Here is a 22,303-nt window from a genome sequence, read left to right as displayed (position 1 = left end):
TGATCCTAAACTCTCCCCCTCCCCGAATCAGAGGAACGAAGATGTTAATCTTCAACCAACCATCCGTGCTGGGTCAGATCAAGAGTTCTCTTTTGGCAAGATCTATTCCTCTGAGGGACACATTGATATTGGCGCTTCCATGGGGATAACTTCGGACTTCTCGCTGGTTTCTCCAAATGATGAGTGGGATGTCCTTGGTGAGACCGGTGGTGAGAAATCAACTGAGATGGAGGAGAGTTATGATGGTGAGGACGTCGAGGCTCTTGCTAACAAGGAGACCGAAGCCAAGAAGGATTTCGATGGTCGGAGGAACGCTGCTGGTGGTGGGACTTCCGCTGATGCATCTTCGGAGAGTTTTGAGAGGGATGTTATGCATGATGGTGATGTGCCAAACTTTATTGGTTGATGAAGAAAAATCTGATGTTCGTGCCAAACCCTGCTCCCGTGATCGCTGGTGAAAAGAGTTCTGACGCTTTTACCCGTCAGAGAATGCAATTATCATCTCATGATGAGGTTGCAGAGATCCGGAAGAAGGATTTGGGGGCTACTTCCACTAGTCTTCTAATCAATCCGCCATCCTCCATTGCTGATATGATGGCGATAGCAGACGGGTATCAGTATGGTTTCCCTCAGCAGCGTGTCCTTGAGGTAGGTCGTCGGAAATCCCTCTAAGCTGAATGCTGTTAAGTTTTTTACTAATTAATCATTATTTGTTTGTTATTAATGCAGATGATGAGGAGCGAACACTGCAAACCATACTCTGTACCAGTTTTTTAAGGCTAAGTCCCTTAAACTGGAGGCGAAGCTTCGTCATAGGGAAGAGGAGTTGAACGTTGTTGATGCGCTCATTACTGCTAAGGACAAGGAGATGTTAGAACTGAAGAATCAGCTGAAGTATAAAGAGCAGCTCGGTGCCTCTGAGGATAAGATTCTTCTTGAAGTTGCCTATGTTCGTAATGAATTGGAGAAGGCCCGTAGCGAGTCTTTGTCTTCCAAAGGTTCATATTCTTTCATAGCTCTCCCTTTTCTCTCATTTTCGTCTTCTTAGTGTGTTGTCTGGGTCTCCCGGCCCTATCTTCAGCAGGTGATGTCAGAGAGTTAATATGGCTTCGAAGTGAGAGGACTCGACAAGCTTCTCGGATCAAAGAGCTGGTGGAGAGAATTAAGGGAGAAGCTGAAAAATGGAATTCCCGGACCGATGAGAATAATGTCCAGGTGGCTGAGTGGCGAGAGAGACGCATCCAAATGGTTGATATGCAGAATAAGTATAATACCGATCGTCGCCAGTTCAATGGTGCTCTACTGTGGACTCGTGAGAATCTGCGTGAGGCTCGTGAGGATATTTTTCGTTTAGAGACCAAGGTAATAAACTTGGAAGAAGAGTTGCGTCAAGCTCGTTCATCTCATGACCCTGAAGTTAAGGATTATATACAGCGTCTTGTTTGGGAAAGAGACGATGCTAGGGCTGAGGCCCATGCTCTTAGTAATGCATTAAGTGCTTATCGAGATGATGTTGCTCGTTTAGTCGAATCTGAGAAGGACCTTGAAGTTAATTTGTACAGGATGACTAAAGGGATAGAAGAAATGAGCAACAAAGTCAATCGTCTTCACTTTTAGACTCCATGAAGCAGGTTGGTAGGACTTGAAAGAGTACCTACGACTATGTGTAACTGCAAGTGCACAGTGTCGATATGCAACACATGGCAAGCACAGGTTGATCCTCAGGGACAAGGTGGGTGCTAAAGCTGAAACTATGGTCTCACTTAAACTGATTTTAAACAAGAAAGAGTAACCAAAATGGGGGTTGTTTTGATGTGTAGATACGACAAGGTGTTGGTGAGGATTACAACAGAAAATAAATAAAAGTAAAAGATGCAAATAACACAGGGAGTAAACACTGAGAATGAAGGTACTAGGATTGTCGAACCACCATTAACTCGTACTATGTATTCAAATGATTATGATACTCTTGTCCTTTTAACAGATAAGGTAGAGGTGTCAAGTCTATTACCTACCTAAGGTGTTTCACCAATGGATGATTCAATCACAACTAAAATATCAATCCGGAGCACTAACTGTCTAATTAAGCACAACTAGTCAAGGGATTAACAATAGTCTCTAAAGCATGAGATGCAGCATAATCAACACTGTTTTATCCTGACTACAATGGATACATGGCATACACTGTGAAAGAAAAGCATTAACGTACTAAGATTGAAACTATCCTAACAGTTTAAGCATTCAAGAGCAACACAATTAGTATGAATAACACAACAGAAAGCTAAGGTTTCATCTAAACCCTAGTTATTGAATTATAGCATAATAACACTACTGAAAACAAACATAAATTACTACAGCTTGGTACACCGGCTAATCCGGGCATACCCACACACACACAATACCATGTTCTATTTATACCCAAAATTAGGGTTCTTAACAGTTTCCCCAAAATTTCCCAAATTAGAGTTTACATTGAAAATTAAAATTAAAGCTCACCCGTCTCTGCTTTTGTTGTCTCCTCCTCGACCCATGTCTTGTCTTCCTTCTCTGCTACTCCTCCTGCTCCAATTGTCTCTTACATCGCCTCTGCTACAAACCCTAGTTCTCTCTTTCTTGGTTGTAGCGTCTTTGAGAGAAGCTAAAACTAAGCTAGAGAGAGTCTAGGGTTTAGGGTTAGTCTGCTGTGGTGTCGGGTGAAGGTAGTGATGGTGAAGCTCGAGAAGAAGGGGAAGAATGGTGTTGCAGGTCTATTGGTCGGGGAAGAAGGAGAAATTTGGGAAGACGAGGAGAAGAAGGAGAGAAGAATTCGATGGTTTTGGGAGAAGATATTTGGTGCTAGGGTGTTGAGCGGGTGTATCAAAATTTTATGATCGGTGATGAAAAGCGTAGGATGAAAAGGTGATGGAGTGATCCAACGGCGCGATGTGATGGATGTGGAGCGACCGTTGGATGATGAGATACATCAAAATTGACGGCGAAGATCGGGGTTAGGTGCTATGATGTTAGACAGGGACTTCAGAGTTCGATGTACTCTGATGAAGCGACCGTTGGATGATGGATTTGATCCAATCTGACGGCTAAAGAGAGAAGCGGGTTTGGGCTTGGATTTTAGGATATGGAAATGGGTTTGAGTTTGGGAAATGGGTTTGGGCTTGGACTATTCTGAGCCCACTTCTTCTTTAAGAACAAATTCTTCCTTGTTAAGCCCATTTTTATCCTTGAGTCGGCTCTTGCAAACATCATTCTTCGCTGCCTTTCTGCGAGAGTCTTTGCCGTTTCTTTGCTCTTTTCGCTCCGTGAGTTAACCAGGCTTTATTTAGTACCTAAAAATGCAAAATTAATTGAGAAAAGTATTTAGTCTTGAAAACAACGAAAACACAGAATATGGGATAAAATGGAGCGTTAGTGCACAAATGATGAGTTAAATGCCAATAAAAAGGTGCAAATATATACAATATTTGGCACTCATCAAATACCCCCAAACCTTAATTTTACTTGTCCTCAAGTAAAACAAAACTAAGGAAATCCTACCTATACCACTGTCGCTGGTCTCTCGATTGCATTTAGCGAATGCAATAAGCCTTTTAAACCACTAAGTGTCCCTAGTGGACGAGTTGAAGTCTCGTGAAGGTTTGCTTAGAACGTACCTACAAAGTTCTAGGACAAAATATAAGCTCAGATTCCATGAAATGTGACATGTGCAAGACAGTAGAAGCTCACAGCAAAATGGAGATGTCAATCTAGCTATCAAAGGCACAATCCTAGCACTGATAACAAATAAAGACATGTGATAAGAGTGTAAAGTGTATCTACACATGTGTAAAGAAAGATCGGATGTTATGACTACTAATCACCAAGAGATAGTTTCTCAGGCTAAGAACCGAGGTCGAAATCTAGCTAGCTGTCCGGACTTTACGAGAATTGTGAATGAGTTGGAGGTATTTCACAATTACTCGCGTTGTACATCAATGGCATAGACCCTTCCTTGCTTATAACACAAAAACACAAAAGATGACTCTTTACATGACTCTTATTTACATTGACTACTCTCTTTTATTTTTTGAACAAGAGAGGATGGAATTGATAAATACTTGACTTTTTTTTTTTTTGATTTTTTTGATATTTTTCTGAATATATACATCGTTTTTTTTTTTTTTTTAAAAAATTATTTACAACATGGTAACTCTTTTGATACATAAGCAAAAAGAAACAAAAAATTACATGACACTTTGCAAGAGGTAGCCCTTTTTGACGCACCCAGTTAAATTCGATGGTTGTCTTTCTTAATGTAACCTCCACCTTCTATCCCAACCAACCAAAGAACAATCTAGTCAAGTTTCGTTCAACATTCTAAAGTGATTGGTAATCGTGACTTCCGATAGAACACCTCAAGGATGAGGCTATACATGTATTGGTAAATCGTGCGCGTGCAAGTTTCTTATCACTATGTGAATTGTGCTAGAATGGGTGCCTAAATATCTAGACTAAGAATCCTAAAAATTACATACATGCACAAGAGTCAACATTTCAAGGTAAATGAGCTCCACTTTTTTATTATGGTTTTTCAATTTTTCAATTTTTTATTTTTCAAAAAGAGGGAGGAGTTTTGTTTTCAATTATAGCATGATATCACGGTATCTACTTTTCACCCCTAAACCTAAACTAAACATTGTCCTCAATGTTTCTAAAGATAAACATATTTATAACTTGGACATATCAGAGAACATGTTGAGTTTTGAGAGAAAGGAAAGAGATACCCGATTTGACGAAAAAAGAAACGAACTCCATTATTCATGGTTAGAATCCAAGTTTCAGCCGCGATCACCATGGGAGTAGCAAATATAAGAAACAAAATTTCACTAAAACTACCTACCGGATTATATACAAAAAATTCACTATATACATAAAGTCTAAAGAGTTGAGGATCAACCCAAAAGACAAAGTGTTGAAACATAGACAGTTTCAAAACACTAAAATTGGACTTAAATGGGAGTGAGAGTGAAAAACCGAATGAATCACCCCTAAACCTGAATTTTTCAACAGATTTATTTTTAAGCACAAAATCTAGCAATTTTGGGGGTTCGGGATTCACCAGGTCTAACTCAAAATGGACTTTTTGCGGGATGGAAAAGAAATGTATTCCAATTGTGGCTCCTTAAAAGTATTGTATTTTGATGCAAAATAGTCCAAAAGGACTTGGAAGGCACACAGTTCCAATCCTAGGTTTGGAATTTTCAGAAAAGTTGGTTTAAAAGTTTTGTTACAAACCAAATCTAGGTTGGGTGGAATAATCTCAATATGCGATTTAGGTAAGAAAGTTGGTACTTCTAAGTTATTTTCATGGATAAGATCAATAGTACCAACACATACTTCCCCTAAATCAGAAATTGGTAAATCATGCTCACATTCATCGAACAAAACATCAAGACCTAAATCGGTATCATGATTGTCCGTAGTACTCAAATCAACATCGGAAGAAATAAAATTTTGTGACTTAGGAAAGGAATCATACACATCAAATTTGTTTTCATGCATATTAACATTAGTGTCTACAGAAGATTCAATTATTCCTATGTCATGCTCATCTTCGAAGAACAATTATAAAAGTACCATATCAATATCAAAATCATATGATTTGCTATGAGTATTAGAAGAAACAATATTCATGAAGGTCGAGGGCAAGAAGCCATATGTTATTGAACCAAAAGCTTCCACAATATTTTCATGTTCTTCTAACATAACATCATTATCATCATAATCTTCATAATCATCATCATGGTAACATGCATATTGGTCCTCATTAACAGTGGTGGTGTCATTAGTCGATTCATGTTCCTCTAAATTAGGTTCATATTCAACATCATTTACATGAATGGGACTAGACACTTCATTAGGGACAACATACATTTCCTCATGAATTTCCTCCTTTTGTAGGTGAAGCAAAATCTGATCTAAATATGCCTGAATTCATGATGTAGATCTAGCAAAGTTTTGCTCACTGAGTCTGAAAGCTTCTGTGGTGGAGTCTAAATTCATGGGAGTACAAAATTCTTCATGTTCAAATTGTGGTGAATGGTACATGTGTGCATGTTCATTAGGGTTTATAAAAGATTGATCGCAACCCTCAAAGGATTGATTATGGTCCCAATGACTACCAGCCTCACAATTTGTGTGCATTTCATAATTTGGATTTTCATGGGATTCTCTAAATTGCCTATAATCATGCAAAATATAGAAATATTTATCAGGGTGGTCTAAACCACCACATAAGGTACATGCATAGATTTCAGGTCGTCTATGTGAACTAGATGCTACAGATTTCTCATGTGTTTGCATTTCTAAAGCAGTGATCCGAGCCTCTAACTGATTCACAAGTGACGAATGTGTGAGTTGGATATTGTCTAGATGTTCATTTTCACTCAATGGTGGATGATACATGTGTGAATAGTCATTAGGGTTTGCATATTGAGGTTCATGACCTACATAAGGTCCATAATAATAATCCCTATAACTATTGATATCATGGTCTGTGGGAGGCTCATAAGGAGAATCTTGCCCGTAAGCTTCTCTAATAGATTTATTCCCAGTAGGATACCAAAATCCAGACATGTTATGTTTATCAAACAATCACACAATTCAAAAAGAGAAATAAGGCCCACACTTTTCAGTTATGGGTTTCAAAAATTTGGTTTTTAGGCTTTAAAGGTAAAGCCTATTTGGGATTTTTGGTTAAAAAGAGGGAGAAAATTTTTGGTTTTTGAATGGGAGAAAACTTTTGGTTTTAATTGGGAGATAAAAAGAAAAATTTGGTTTTTAATATTGGGAGAAAAACTTTGGTTTTAAAATTGGGAGCAAGCCCACATCGGTGGAGCAAGAATTTGATTTTGAGCCGGGAGAAAAATTTGGTTTTGTTGTTAGGAGCAAGCCCACATTGGTGGGAGAATTGTGCAGCCCAAAAGGAAGTTTTGAACAGGCCCAACTGTTTGGTTGAAAGTTGGTTAGAATTTTTTTTAACTTTTGAAGCTTGAGCCAAGCCCAGCAGTTTGATTTTGTTATGAAGCCCAGCTGTTGGGTTTTGAAAATTTGAAAATTTTTAAAGATTGTCAAAGTTATAAGCCCAAACAGAAATGTTTAAAAACAAACAAGCCCACAAATAATTGAGATTACAATCCCTCAAGAAATTAAATTACAAACCCAACAGAAAATGGAAGCCCACAAGTTGGGTTCTCTTAATGGGTTTAGGCTTACCTATTTTTTTGGAGGGAAGCCCAGTTGGGCTTTGGTCCCTTTGTGTTTTTTGCAAAAGCCCAGTTGGGATTTGGATCTTCCTAAGCTTTTATTGAAGCCCAGTTGAGCTTGGTTCAATCTTTACTCCAACTTGTGCAGCCCAGTTGGGCTTGGTAGTTCTTTTGTTTCACATTGCACAGCCTAACAGAAGAGAAGTAGAAACCCAGCAGCAGAGGGGCATCACCAACAGTCATAGCTTCACCAGCAACATCAGCTTGGTGACAAGCCCAGCCCAGCATCTTCAAAGTCTTCAATCAGCTCACAACAGAGCACCAGTGGTACCTGTAAGTGAAAAACAAGGATTGTCAGAGCACCAGCTTCTCCTTGTAGGAAGACTCAAGGATTTTTATCAACAAGTGATGCAAAACTACAAGACTATGCAGCTAAGAATATGAGATGCAGGTGCAGCTACAGATGAGAAACTAAAATGCAGTTACAGGAAAAACAGCAAGTGCACAGTGTCGATATGCAACACAGGGCAAGCACATGTCGATCCTCAGGGACAAGGTGGGTGCTAAAGCTGAAACTATGGTCTCACTTAAACTGATTCTAAACAAGAAAGAGTAACCAAAATAGGGGTTGTTTTGATGTGTCGATACGACAAGGTGTTGGTGAGGATTACAACAGAAAATAAATAAAAGTAAAAGATGCAAATAACACAGGGAGTAAACACTGAGGATGAAGGTACTAGGATTGTCGAATCCACCATTAACTCATACTATGTATTCAACTGATTATGATACTCTTGTCCTTTTAACATATAAGGTAGAGGTGTCAAGTCTATTACCTACCTAAGGTGTTTCACCAATGGATGATTAAATCACAACTATACTATCAATCCGGAGCACTAACTGTCTAATTAAGCACAACTAGTCAAGGGATTAACAATAGTCTCTAAAGCATGAGCAGCAGCATAATCAACACTGTTTTATCCTGACTACAATGGATACATGGCATACACTGTGAAAGAAAAGCATTGACGTACTAAGATTGAAACTATCCTAACAGTTTAAGCATTCAATAGCAACACAATTAGTATGAATAACACAACAGAAAGCTAAGGTTTCATCTAAACCCTAGTTATTGAATTATAACATAATAACACTACTGAAAATAAACATAAATTACTACAGCTTGGTGCACCGGCTAATACGGGCATACCCAAACACACACAATACCATGTTCTATTTATACCCAAAATTAGGGTTCTTAAACGTTTCCCCCAAAATTCCCAAATTAGGGTTTACATTGAAAATTAAAATTAAAGCTCACGCGTCTCTGCTTTTGTTGTCTCCCCCTCGACCCATGTCTTGTCTTCCTTCTCTGCTACTCCTCCTGCTCCGATTGTCTCTTACATCGCCTCTGCTACAAACCCTAGTTCTCTCTTTCTTGGTTGTAGCGTCTTTGCGAGAAGCTAAAACTAAGATAGAGAGAGTCTAGTGTTTAGGGTTAGTCTGCTGTGGTGTCGGGTGAAGGTAGTGATGGTGAAGCTCGAGAAGAAGGGGAAGAATGGTGTTGCAGGTCTGTTGGTCGGGGAAGAAGGAGAAATTTGGAAAGACGAGGAGAAGAAGGAGAGAAGAAGTCGATGGTTTTGGGAGAAGATATTTGGTGCTAGGGTGTTGAGCGGGTGTATCAAAATTTGATGATCGGTGATGAAAAGCGTAGGATGAAAAGGTGATGGAGTGATCCAACGACGCGATGGGATGGATGTGGAGCGACCATTGGATGATGAGATACATCAAAATTGACGGCAAAGATCGGGGTTAGGTGCTATGATGTTAGACAAGGACTTCAGAGTTCGATGTACTCTGATGAAGCGACCGTTGGATGATGAAATGGATCCAATCTGACGGCTAAAGAGAGAAGCGGGTTTGGGCTTGGATTTTAGGATATGGAAATGGGTTTGAGTTTGGGAAATGGGTTTGGGCTTGGACTATTCTGAGCCCACTTCTTCTTTAAGAACAAATTCTTCCTTGTTAAGACCATTTTTATCCTTGAGTCGACTCTTGCAAACATCATTCTTCGCTGCCTTTCTGCGAGAGTCTTTGCCGTTTCTTTGCTCTTTTCGCTCTGTGAGTTAACCAGGCTTTATTTAGTACCTAAAAATGCAAAATTAATTGAGAAAAGTATTTAGTCTTGAAAACAACGAAAACACAGAATATGAGATAAAATGGAGCGTTAGTGCACAAATAATGAGTTAAATGCCAATAAAAAGGTGCAAATATATACAGTATTTGGCACTCATCACAGGTAGAGTTGGATGAGTGTCAGTTTGCTCTTACGAATCTTCGATTAGATTACAAGAAAATTTCCGATGAGTATGACTTTCTTAACGAAGCCCGGGACGCTGTAGTTAATGAATATGAAATAGCTTCGGCTAATGTCGAAGGTATATATTTGTTTGGTCGTGGGTGACTTTATGATTCTACTTTTCTGACCTTGTTTGTGCCTTCCTTTTCAGAACTCGAGGGACAGCTTAACCTTGCAAATGAGAAGCTTAAAGAGGCTCAATCTTTCTTAGTGCACCAGGAGGGTCAGGATAAGTATTATGAAGGGTTGGCAGGATCCTGGCTCAGGGCCACTGTTGAAGTCTTCGTTGTCGCAGTCTGAGCTCAGGGACACCGTTGTTGCACATAAGGCTCGTTTTCAACTGGCCGAAGAGATTAACAATACCTTATCAAAGGTCGAGCAGGGCCTTCTGAAGGACTATAACATTTCCAAGATATACCCATGTCGTCCTATTCATGTGCCCCTGACTTGTATCTCCGATCCTTCTTCGGGAGGAAGTGTCCCCTCGTCTCAGAAAATGAATCCCGCTGATCACGTAGGATCTTCTAAGGAGAAGTAGGTTTCCATGCATGTTATAAAAAGTTGATCTTCGTTGATTACTTGGCTTTGGGCCATTTTTTGTATATCTTGTGTTAGCTCTGGTTTACTTCCTTCTTAATTCTCCGATCTTGTAATCAACTTTTATGGAATGGATCATCGTTTGTTTGGATATGTACAACTCTGGATCACCGTTTGTTTGGATATGTACAACTCTGTTTTATCTGCATGGTTAATTCAATTACTTTTTAGATGGTGAGCAAATCTAATTGAAAGAATAAATAAATTAAGTGTTAGGAAGTGTTTGATGGAAATAACGAAGATATGCACCTTCGTTACTGACTTTAGACCTGTCACCCTGCTGGCTAACCCTTGGCCATAGGGTTACCAAGCGGTGGGGGTTGATGCAGCGTTCCCAGATATGTAATGCGTTACTGAAATATTTACATGCATTCATTCTGGTGAACCGCTGCCTTTTGGATTGGTTGGGTATCTCTTTCTGTTGGAAGCCTTTCCCATGGTCCTACACTCATAGACACTGATAGGGGAGTCCCGAGAGATTGTATATGATTACTTTCCCCAATATAAATTTTGCAAAAAGTTTGTTTGATTGATAAGGTGAGGTCTGCTATTCCTCTTCCAGAGATAGAAACATATCGAGCGGGTACGCTGCCTTCTTCTTCTGGTGTTCTTCACGCATATGCAGAACTACGTTGCTCTATGGATAGTATGGCTTGAGATATTTCGCATTCCACAGGTGTCTGAGGCTTCTCCTTTTAGGTTGCGCAGGTAATAAGATCCATTTCCCGCGGTATCATGTATTACAAATGGTCCTCCCCATGTTGGTGCTAACTTGCCCCACTTTTTCTCTCGTTGGTATTGGGGTATAGTTCTCAGCACATACTGTCCTTCTACAAAATTTCTAAGCTTAACATTTTTGTTGTATTCCCTTGCTAATCTTAGATGATAATTCTCGCTGTCTCCCTCCTTTCTTCCAGATCATCGAGCCTTTCTCACATCATGTCCGCTGTGAGGTTCTTTTCCCATGCTTCGGTCTTTGTGTTTGGCATGATAATTTCTGTTGGGATGACTGCTTCGGCCCCGTAAGTGAGGAGTAACAGTGATTCTCCTGTAGCGGACCTTCGTGTTGTTCGGTATGCCCATAACACGTTGTGTAGTTGTTCACACCACCATCCCTTGTGTTCGTCCAGCTGTTTCTTGAGGATAAGAGCGAGGGTCTTATTTGTAGCTTTAGCCTGGACGTTACTTTGGGGATAGATGGGAGTCGATTTATTCTTCCTGATTTTGAAGGTGTCAAAGAGCATATCTATGTTCTTTCCCTGCATCTGCTTTCCATTGTCAGAGACGATCTCTGCAGGGATGTCGAACCTGCAAATGATGTTCTGGAAGATGAATGTGAATACGTCCGAGTCTCGGATTCTATCCAGGGCCTTAGCTTCGACCCATTTGCTAAAGTAATATGTAGCTACAATCAACAATCGTCTTTTCCCTGATCCTTCGATCAGGGGTCCAACGATGTCTATGCCCCATTTTGAGAAGGGCCAAGGACTATCAACCGAGTTCAGCTTTTTTGCATGAGCTTGGATCATTTTAGCAAACCGCTGGCATTCCTCACACCTTCTAGACATCCTTGCGGCATCTCGTATTATTTGTGGCCAATAATATCCCTGCATTTTTGCTTTGTCCGCTAGTGATCTCATTCCACTATGGTTGCCCGCATCTCCATATTGTATGTCTTTCAAAACCCGATGTCCTTCTTCTCTTGATAGGCAGCGCAACAACGGTCTGAGAACAGACCTTTTATACAATATTTCGTCCCGGAGGTCGTACCTCCCCGCCTTTGATTGCACCTTTCTAGCCTGCTTCAAGTCCGCAGGCAGCGTTCCTTCTTTAAGAAAAAGATGAATTTCGATTCTCCAATCTTCTTCGTCTGTGAAGTCTTCATCTTCGTTAGATCTTGTCATAATGTCATCTTCGTGAAAGTCATCGGCGATATCCTCCCCTACATCGTCGTCAGCGATATCCTCCCCTACATCGTCTTCACGATTTGTAGCGAAGGATTTATGTGGAGTGATCAAAGGCTCATATACTCTCGTTATCTTGATTGCCTTGACGCTTTCATCTTTCAACATGGATGATATGTATGCTAAAGCATTAGCATGCCTGAGGTCTCTCCTGCATAAGTGCCCGAACTTGATGCTAGGTATTTGGGACGCGAGAGTCTGGACCAGGGTTATGTACGCCGAAAGGGTCTCGTCGTAGACATTGTATTCTAGTACTATTTGTCGTATGAATAGTTGTGAATCGCTTGTCAGGCGTACATCGGTTATTCCCATTTCTGTTATTAAATGAAGAGCATGCATATACCACGGCTTCGTATTCTACGATGTTGCTGGTATGCCCCTTTAATTCCAACCTCATCGCGTGTACGATCCTTTCTCCAGTGGAGATGGTGATTACGATGCCTATGCCCGCACCTTCCCTATTCCTTGATTCGTCAACGAAGACCTCCCATCGTCTTTGGATTGAGGGTTCGAGAACATCGACTGTATCTTTCCCGTCCTCTGCTTCTGGTATGCCCCTCACTTCCTCATCATTGTCCAGGGATAAATCTGCTAGAAAATCCGCCAGGACTTGCGATTTTTGGGAATGTCGGATCTCATGGATGATGTTGAACTGATCGAGATGAATAGTCCATTTTGCTATCCTTCCTACTTTCCCAGCGCTCTTGAGAAAAACCTCCAATGGTGCTTTGCAAGGAACGCGAATGTAGTGAGTTAAAAAATAGGTTCTTAGCTTTTGGGTTGCCTATACTAGTGCCAAGATGAGCTGCTCGATCTTCGTATAATTTTCTTTCTGCCGTGTTGAGAGTCTTGCTGGCGTAATAAATTGGATGTTCTATATTCGTGTTCGTCTTGACCAATACTACGCCTGACTGCATCCTCCATTGCTCCTATGTAGAGAGCCAATACCTCATCGGGATCGGGCTTTTGTAGGATCCGGATCGTGGCTAGATATTCTTTGATCTTTTGGAAAGCTTCTTCGCATTCTGCGGTCCATTCAAACTTTCTCCCCTTTTTGAGGATGTTGAAGAAATGTTTGCATTTGTTTGATGACCTGGATGAATCTACCCATAGCCTCTAAGGATCCGTTGAGTTTTTGGACTTCTTTCAGGTTCTTCGGGGATGGCATCTCTACGATGGCCTGGATCTTGGAGGGATCTACTTCGATGCCCCTCTTCGTTACTAGGTATCCGAGGAACTTCCCTGAAGTGACGCCGAATATGCATTTTTCCGGATTTACTTTCATGTTGTGTTTCCTCATTGCTTCAAAGATATCCCTCAGGTATTGATGGTGGTCCTTGCGCAACTTACTTTTGACAAGCATATCATCAACAAAATCTTCTAGGGTGTTCTCAATCCAAGGGTTGAAGATAACATCAACCATCCTCTGGTATGTTGCCCCTGCATTTCTAAGTTTGAAGGGCATCCTTGTGTAAAAATAGAGGCCGTGCGGGGTATAAAATGTTGTATGTTGTTGATCTTCTTCTGCAAGGGCTACTTGGTTGTAACCAGAATATTCATCCATGAATGATAGTTCTTCGTATACTTCGACGGCTTCCACCAGTTGATCGATGCTTGGGAGCGGGTAACTTTCCTTCGGACATTCCTTATTGAGGTTGGTGAAATCGATGCATATTCTTACTCCTCAGTTATTCTTTGGCACTATGACCATGTTCGATATCCACGTTGGATATTTGTCTTCCTTGACGAATCGTGCTTCTAAAAATTTGCGGAGCTCCTTTTCAATGGCTTGGTGATACTCTGGTGCTACCTTTCGTACTTTTTTTCTGAAGGGTGTGGTGCCTGGATTTATACGAAGTTCGTACTGGATTATCTTCGGATCGATTCCTGGCATGTCTCCTAATTTCCACACGAAAATGTCTGCGTACTCTATGAGTAGCTTGATTAGATCTATCTCTATTTCTTTATCCATTAAAGTCCTTATCTTGATCATATTCGGGTTCTCTTCGGTCCATATATTGATCTCTTTCACGGGTTCCACAGATGTGAATATAGGCTTCGGTTCCCCTAGGAGAGGGACGTTCTTTAATTGCTATTTGGTAGGCTCTTCAGCCCCCTTAGCTGTTGAGGTACCTGCTTCGGTTTTTAGAACGACGCTTTCCTTCGTCACACTTTTTCCGGAGATTTCCTCGAGATAAAGGTCAATTGCTTTTTCCTTGGAAGCCTCTTTGTTTCGGTTTCTTCGGGATTTACGCTGCTCATCTTGTTCGTTATTGAGCTGATTTTATATAGCCTGGCATTCTCGAGCGGTGACCTGATCTCCCTTTATTTCCATTACCCCTTCGGGTGTTGGAAATATAAGGTATTGATGATAGGTCGCTGCTACTCCTTTGAGCTTGTGCACCCATCTTCGTCCGATGATGGCGTTGTAGGGGGAAGGAGCGTCCACTACACTGAATCGAGTATCAACCTTCATTGGTCCTGCATCGACTTGTAAAACAATATCTCCTGAGGGTGTTGTCGGTGCCCCATTGAATCCGTAAATGGTGTAATAAGAAGACATCAGTTGCTCGTCGTTCAACTTCATCCGCTTGAACGTGTCATAGAACAGAACATTAACCGAACTCCCTCCGTCGATGAGGATCTTCCTGATATTGCACCCTGCCACTGGTAATGTGAGGACCAAGGGATCGTTGTGGTCTTCCATGTCTTCGTCGATATCTTCGGCATCGAAAGTCATAGGTGTGTTCATCCATTGATCGTGTTCGTCCACTTCTACTCCATCGATCTTATACAGCTCGCAATAATCCTCGAATTGTTTTCTTTGCCTTTTCCCTATCTGGGAAGTCAGCGATGGTCCAGTAGCTTCGGAACATGAGATGGTGTTGATGCTTAGATTTCTTTCGGATAGTTGGACTTGCTTGCTTCGCTTAGCCCTCTCTTCAGTTTCTGCCTTCTGTATGTACTGCTTGAGGTCACCAGCGTCAATCAACTTCTGGATCATTATCTTGAGATTCTTACATTTCTCGGTTTGGTGTCCGTTGAAGCAGTGGTATTCACAGTAATCCCTCGACTTCTTGGTCCTTGGGGGCTGTTTTCCTTTGGATCATGGCCATTCCAGTTTTTTTCGATCCTTGATCTCCCTTAAGATGCGAGTGTAGTTGGTGTTCAGCTTTGTGTAAACTTGGTCTTCGAACTTTCGGTCATCACGCCGACGATCGTCTCTTCGTCCTCTCCTATATTCGTTAGGACGTTCAGTTGAACCGCTTATTTTTGACCCGCTGGCTTGCTCTATCGAATGTGTCCGATGAGATCTTTGAATCTGGACTCTGGAGTTTTCCCGCTGGATCTCTTCTAGCCTGGCGTGCTTTTCGATGATTACTCGAAGGTCTCCTTCGGTCGTGGGAACACTTCCATGAATCTCGACAAATAGCGGGCTCATCCTATCTAATCCCCACTTGTAGCAGTTAATGCTGACCACCGGATATACGTTCCCTATTGCCTGGAAAATCTTGTGCCATCTGTCAGTATATTCCCTGGTTGTTTCTTTGTAGGCGATCTCCAACGAGAATAACTTGTCCATCCCTGCGTTAACAGCCTTGTTGTACATATATGTTCCTAAGAACTTCTCAGTTTGCTGATCGTAGGAGTCGATGGAGTTGGGTGGAAGGTTATCGAACCAGGATAGGGCCGATCCTTTCAAACTTGAAGGGAAATATCTGCAGAGGACTGCGTCATCTTGATCCCATCGTGCCAGCATGCGATTGTAATACCGAAGGTGTGCCGCGGGATCACTGGATCCATTGTAACACTCTAACGCTGGGATATGGCACTTCTGAGGAATGAGAGCTCTGGCCAAATGCGGTACCAGTGGGGTGGTGTTAACTTTTTTCATCACCTCTTCTAGTCTTCCTCCCCCTTGTCTTGATTTCAGTTGCTTGATTTCAACCATCATTTCAGCACGAAGGTCCTCCATTTCCCGCTGGTGGTATTCTCGGGTTGCTGATCGCTCTGATCTTCGGTTCTCACTATCAAAATAATCTGAATTCTCTGGCGCGTAATCTGGGTCGGGTGACCTATTTCCTCTGGTTGCTCCTCGGTTTAATGGCTCAGGATTTGTCACGACGAGCCTTCGGTCATGGTTCGGCTCTGGTGCTTTAGAATTTGCTTCATCGTGCTGATGCGCTGCTCCAATGCTTTGGGAAATCTTGTCCTTGAACTCCTGATTTTCTCGAGCTAATAATGCCACAGCCTCTGCATATATCTTCTGGTTCTTCGTTAATTCTTCAAGCTCTACTATCAACTGGGGGGAATGATTCGATCCTTGGTTCGGAGTTCCGATCCGCCCTTTCCCCCCAATGGCCACAATATGATCTTCATCAACTGTTTGGATTACGGGGTGGGGTGGTTCGGAAATCAACAACTGCAACTCCACCCGTGGGGGCGTCGGTTGTGTAGTCGGCATAGTCTGGTTCTGATCGTTCGTTGTCGGCATTCCAAGGGCTGGTTGTTGCATTGTTGATTCTGCAAATCCTTCTCGTTATTGGTGAGCACGGGAAGCCGCGGCTGCCTTTGCTGCTTTAGATTTAGCCGCCATAGCTTTGAGTGCTGCCGCTGCTACAACGTTGACATCTAGGAGTGAAGTGATTTCCGTTGCATCTGGCTTCTGTTTTGGTGCCTTCTTCTTTTCACCCTTTTGTTTACTGCGTGTCATAACTGCTGTCGTCCTCGGTATCTCTTTGGACGACTTGGTTTTTCCCACATCCTTTGTTTTCTCCATCTTTGATTCTCTGCAAAAACGAAACGTCGTCGGAGAAACAAAATCCACATTGGTTTTGTTAGCAAGGTTAAAAGATAAACATAAATTTCAACGTACACTCAAAGATGCTCAAGGAAAACGAGGCTTCGGGGAAAACTCTGTTAACAAAGTGCAGATCCGGTCCTTGCAAGCATAGATTTGCACAAAGTTCTTTTTTTTTTTAAATGCAATCATTATATAAAGGTAGAAAAATAAAACGTTCGTCTAAAGGTTTTTGGGGAGGTTATTTTAAAGAAAGAAATTCTTTAAAAGCCAGATCCAATAATCAAAGACATAGATCTACCTGCGGATCTAAAAAGTTGTCGGATAGACCCCAGATCCACGGGTTTTTAAATATGAAGGCCCGACAACGTAGATCTGGTGTTCGTTTGTCAGCAAGCACACGAAATATACATTTTAAAACCGATTTTTGAAGGTAGATCCGCTACGTATGGAGGTTTTGTTGTATAAGAAACCTTGGATCCGAAGATAATTTCAAAAAATGAGCACAGATCTAAGGAGTTTTAGTGATAGACAAAAAAACTTTTGAAAGGTAGATAAAGTGTTTAGTTACTCAGAACACCATTATTCAGAGAATAGCGCTGAGAACCAAAAAACGGGTAAAATCACAGGATAAGATAAATCTTTTACCGGGACAGAGTCCCTAATTCTAGCGCCAGATTGTGAACACAGAAATAACGATGGTATCAAAGTGTTCGCAAACAACATTCGCCTTATATACAAAATCATTAAAGGGAGTAAAACATATATAAAATGATGCAAGTTCGATGCCCATCAGACTCTGAGCCTTCGGGCTCGTCATAGTCTGGTCAATGTAGAGTAAATCAAGTTATTCATACAATCATATATATATCACGACGAATCTAGGTAAAGCATATAAAATAGAAGATAAAGTGCTGAATGTAAATGAGACAATGATTTACATGGTTCAGCACTAAGGCCTACGTCCACGGGGGTAGTTGTTTCACTATGCATTTGGGGGTTACAATGATAGTCGAATGACTTTGGAATGAATAACGAAGCTAGAACGAAGATAAATCTACCACTTACTCTTTACTACTTCTCTCACTTATGCTCCTATATCTCACTCTAATCCTCAATTGGTCGACCCCCTCTCTCTAAGTGGAGAGGGGTATTTATAGGGACTGAACATGGGTCCGCTATCAGAGACAACTATATCCTCATCGTCTTGATTATTGTGTCATCCCGCTGCTATTTTCGTTTCTGCCCCAACATCTTCCAACAATATTATGCATGAACGAAGACGAAGCTCCTCCTTCTCCACGGGATGTTTGACACGTAACCTATGCCTAGAGTGTTTAATGCGGGTGGTTGGGGTGGTCTGCACGCGTCATACAGATGTTTGATGCCCCTATCACGTCCTTGTCGGCGAGACTCTTCTCAGCCCTTGATCTTGGATCTTTCTTGGGATGGGATAAAGTAGTTCTCTGGCTATTCTTCGATGCTTCTCGATAGCTTACCCCTAGGGTGCTCCTTGATTATTCGTCGTTGGATCAGTCTGATGATGTACACGTGTAGATGATAGATGCCCCTTGGGTGTTGGGATGTGACATCATATCTTGATGCGTCTGGATCACATGTCGTCCACGTGTGATTTTCTTGACACGTGGTGGATGATGAACTATGTGTATACAAAAACAACTTACAAACCTACTATCCAATGCAAGATCTACTAGATACAGCACTTCCGTAAACCGAAACTCGTCTTTGAAACTCCATTTCCGAGTCCTCTCATTCTCATACCGAAGGTCATTTAGGAATACTATGTTGCTGAGATGGTTAGGAAGAGTGAAATTAAAGAATTCGAGAAAATTTGAGGAGGTGTACATGGAAGGGGACACATGAACGCCCGGACGATAAAGAAGTTGATAAAGAGGACATTTCAGAAGATTAAAGGATGGTGATGGCCATGGGCCTTCAGCCTTCTTCATACTGTTCCATTTCATACCAATTATTCTTACGTATGACCAGTACCTTTAATTTATCAACAACCAAACAAACTCAGATGTCTTAATATATCTTCCAACAGCTTCCATATCTTTCATTTTGATCACTTGATTTTCCTTTCTTTAAGTTTTAGTGGCGCATAGTTTAGGCAACTTAGTTTCAGATTTTTGATCTACAACTACAAGGTTTCTTTCATCTTGGCATTTTATGCCCATATGCTCCAAACTGTAGACAGTCATGCGTGACAATTATTGTACCATACATTTTCAGAACTTCAATTATTGTACCTTGGTATAGTATTTTATGGTACAATGATTTTGTTATAAGAATTTTTTCTTTCCTCGACGTTGTTGGATATGTTAATTAACCATTTGATCTTTACGTCATTACGTGAATCCCCTAAATTACCACATACCAGAATTCTAACTTCTAAGGAGGTAAATGTATAATGCACAGTAAAATGACGCAAATAATCTGAGAAATCAAAACTATCACCGTGAGCTCAAATTTGTTTCATGATTCAAAATATCTATTAAGTGACTCGAAAGCAACTATTTTGTTCAAAATTTGTCATGTGACTGAAAGTTTGTTAATTGACCATTGCAAGGAAAAATCTATCGCGAGACTGAATTTGCATTATAACTCAGAATATATATGATTTGCATCAACTCAACTAATTACTAATTCAAAGCATTTTTTATTTGTAAATGAAGTGATGTAAAGTACAACCAAGTCCCACATTGAGTCGAGCAATGAAGTTTTCATAAAAAGAGTTAGGAAATGACTTAGAGATAAGAAGTTGTTATCGTGTAGTTAGTGGGAATCTTTAACAAAAGAGCAGCACTCGCGCCATGGAAAACTCAAATACTGATACTCAAGTTTAAGTAAATATTTTTAGAGGAAACGCCATTGGGTGTAGAAATAAGTCCAGATACTATAGACGGCATGGGATGGGGGCATGGAAATCTCAGGCCGCGCTTGAAATTGCTCTTTGTATTGTCCTCTTTGATGGTGTTTTGTTTTTACTCTTGGTTGTTGTTGGCTCAGTTGACGCTGGTTTTATCACAAACGGGTTTGCTTTGGAGAAGAAAGGTACTGGTAAACTCCGTAGCGTCACCACTTTGAGGCAGATCATATCATAGTAGGCCTTGCAAATAGTGTAGTTTTGTTATTATTATTTATCAGATAGTCTTCGAGAAAAGTACTAGGCTACCAATGTAGTAACTAAACTAACACAGGGTAGAAAGATAAGAAGAGATCAAACTTATCAAGAATGACTGAATGAGAGGAGAGAAAAGAAGAGAAGGCCAAATTATTCAGCACAGAGCATGTTATTGATCAAGTGAATGACCAGTTTCTAGCAGGGCCGAGAATATCAAAGAGATGGCACGAAAGGAATCATTCAAAGAGAAAGTATACGGCTGCTTCTCGGAGAACCGTTGGGTGAATTTGATTGAAGGGCAAGTAAAGTGAGTCTGCTGAGTCTGAATTAGAAATGGCAGGACCCACGAGTAAGGAGGGATTGACATTTTATGCAAAGAACAGATATTCTTTGTAATCCTTTCCATTCTCAACCAATGATCATCCATCTCCCACGTCATCCCCCCACCCCCTCAAAATCCTAATACATATATATACAGTACTAACCAAAAACAGAAACCTTCTCCTTCTACTTCCAAATATTGTGATCCTAAGAAAGCATGCATTTGCTTTAACAGCACCTTTCAGTATCTCTGTAACTATTTACATACTCACAGGCTAAGACACCTGAAGTATCTTTAATTTATACAGTTAGAGACAAGAGAAACGAGCCGAAATTGTGTTTTAGAGACAAGCAATCTGTGCTCCCCTGCGCGCGGGGTGCCGCTTTACCCAACAGATCGAATCATGGTGGACTCTTCTTCTTTTGCTTCTTACATCCACATGGTACGTAATGTGCCTAACTTTTCCTGATGCGGAAGAGATAGATAAAGTAAATGTGAAGAAAATTATGCATGCATGTAACATTAGTAGTGATGGCTGTTTTTTTTTCTAGTTGAGTGACTGATAAATGTTTTTTAAGAAATGGCTTTAATTTGTAGAGTAATGATGATGATATTGTTTTAACAGTATGTAACCTTAGTTATTACACATGATAATGATGCTTTGTAGGTGCATCAATTGATTGAGAAGTGTCTACTGTTCCACATGACAAAGGAAGAGTGTATGGAAGCTCTCTTTAAGCATGCAAATATCAAACCTGTCATTACTTCAACTGGTGCGTACTATCTCCCTGCCTGCCTGCTTGCTTGTATCTCTCGCTTTGTCTCTATATTATTTTATGCATATCATCTCTCTAGAAAGCACCGTAAAACACTATACTTAGTTCACTACTGCCTGACCATATTGTCTCTTTGTATTCTTGTTACGTAACTTGCATTCAATAATAACATTCTGCAGTGTGGAAGGAACTGGAGAAAGAAAACAAGGATTTCTTTGAGGCCTATTATGCAAGAAACAACAGAGGAGACCGAATGTCTGAATCAGAAACTACCCGAAAGATCCAAAAAATGCTGTCCGAGTCATCTGCTTCCTCACCGGCCAGTTGTGGATCATCCGTAGGATTTCAAGATAAAAATGATCAAAACGAACATAATTAAGTACTCCTTATTCCATATAATCATCCTCTCTTGGTCTGTCTTTGATCCTTAGCTTAGTGAATTAATTATCTCTTACATTATCTTGTTCTACCTGCATAAGATCCAACCATATACAATTTAAGATTGCGCAGATGAATAAACTAAAGAAACAGCAAAACTAAAGGAAACAAACAGTAGCCCAAGTTGTGTGTACCATGATGTTTGTGTGGTCTGTGGGAATGAACGCCGCAAGTAATCATGGCTTCTGCTGGGTTTTTAACTGTTTTGCTGCTCATCTGATTATTTGTATTTGAATTTGTTGCAGAGAGAGAGAGAGATGTCCTGATCCCACAGTTGGCTTTACGCTAGAGGTCTCTTGCAGCTCGTCTATTTTCTTTCTTGTCTCAAGTCGCCACCACCGTCCTTCCCATGTAATAATGTATTGTTTGATGACAAATTGCGTATGTACGATGTGGCCTTTGTTGTTTTCATAGTTAATGTCCTGTAACCCTACCATCTCTTCTAACTCTTGGCTGTAACTTTTGGGGATGACTTTCCTAGAAATGTCCTTAGGCGAGCAAAGGAAACACAAAATGGAGCTAGTTTTGGCCACTGCTTTCATGTAACCTTCTTGTGGCTTCGCCGTGGCTACTACTTACTAATCAGCGGATGCATATAATTTATGAACAAACTACCCTCTGCCCTCCACAATCAAAACACTAGAATCCGATGGTGATATT

General features: G+C 40.9%; 1 protein-coding gene across 1 annotated transcript; it reads left to right on the top strand.

Annotated features, from left to right (window-relative positions):
* The first annotated feature begins 20,832 nt into the window (after positions 1-20,832).
* On the top strand, positions 20,833-21,584 carry LOC113272165. The gene is made up of 3 exons (XM_026522055.1): positions 20,833-20,871; positions 21,097-21,202; positions 21,385-21,584. Exons 1-3 carry the CDS (start codon positions 20,833-20,835, stop codon positions 21,582-21,584), a joined length of 345 nt encoding a protein of 114 aa, XP_026377840.1.
* Positions 21,585-22,303: the final 719 nt, after the last annotated feature.

Source organism: Papaver somniferum, chromosome 4 (genome assembly GCF_003573695.1).
Source record: "Papaver somniferum cultivar HN1 chromosome 4, ASM357369v1, whole genome shotgun sequence".
Taxonomy (NCBI): Eukaryota; Viridiplantae; Streptophyta; class Magnoliopsida; order Ranunculales; family Papaveraceae; genus Papaver; species Papaver somniferum.
Note: the sequence above shows the minus strand (reverse complement) of the source record. Positions and strands in the feature narration are given on the sequence as shown.

What these genes read in the sequence shown, in the direction of transcription:
- LOC113272165 (XM_026522055.1), top strand. Translation starts at nt 20,833, where the DNA reads ATGGTGGACTCTTCTTCTTTTGCTTCTTACATCCACATG. An exon ending in TTGCTTCTTACATCCACATG is followed by an intron (nt 20,872 to 21,096) that starts GTACGTAATGTG and finishes GATGCTTTGTAG; the next exon opens with GTGCATCAATTGATTGAGAA. An exon ending in ACCTGTCATTACTTCAACTG is followed by an intron (nt 21,203 to 21,384) that starts GTGCGTACTATC and finishes AACATTCTGCAG; the next exon opens with TGTGGAAGGAACTGGAGAAA.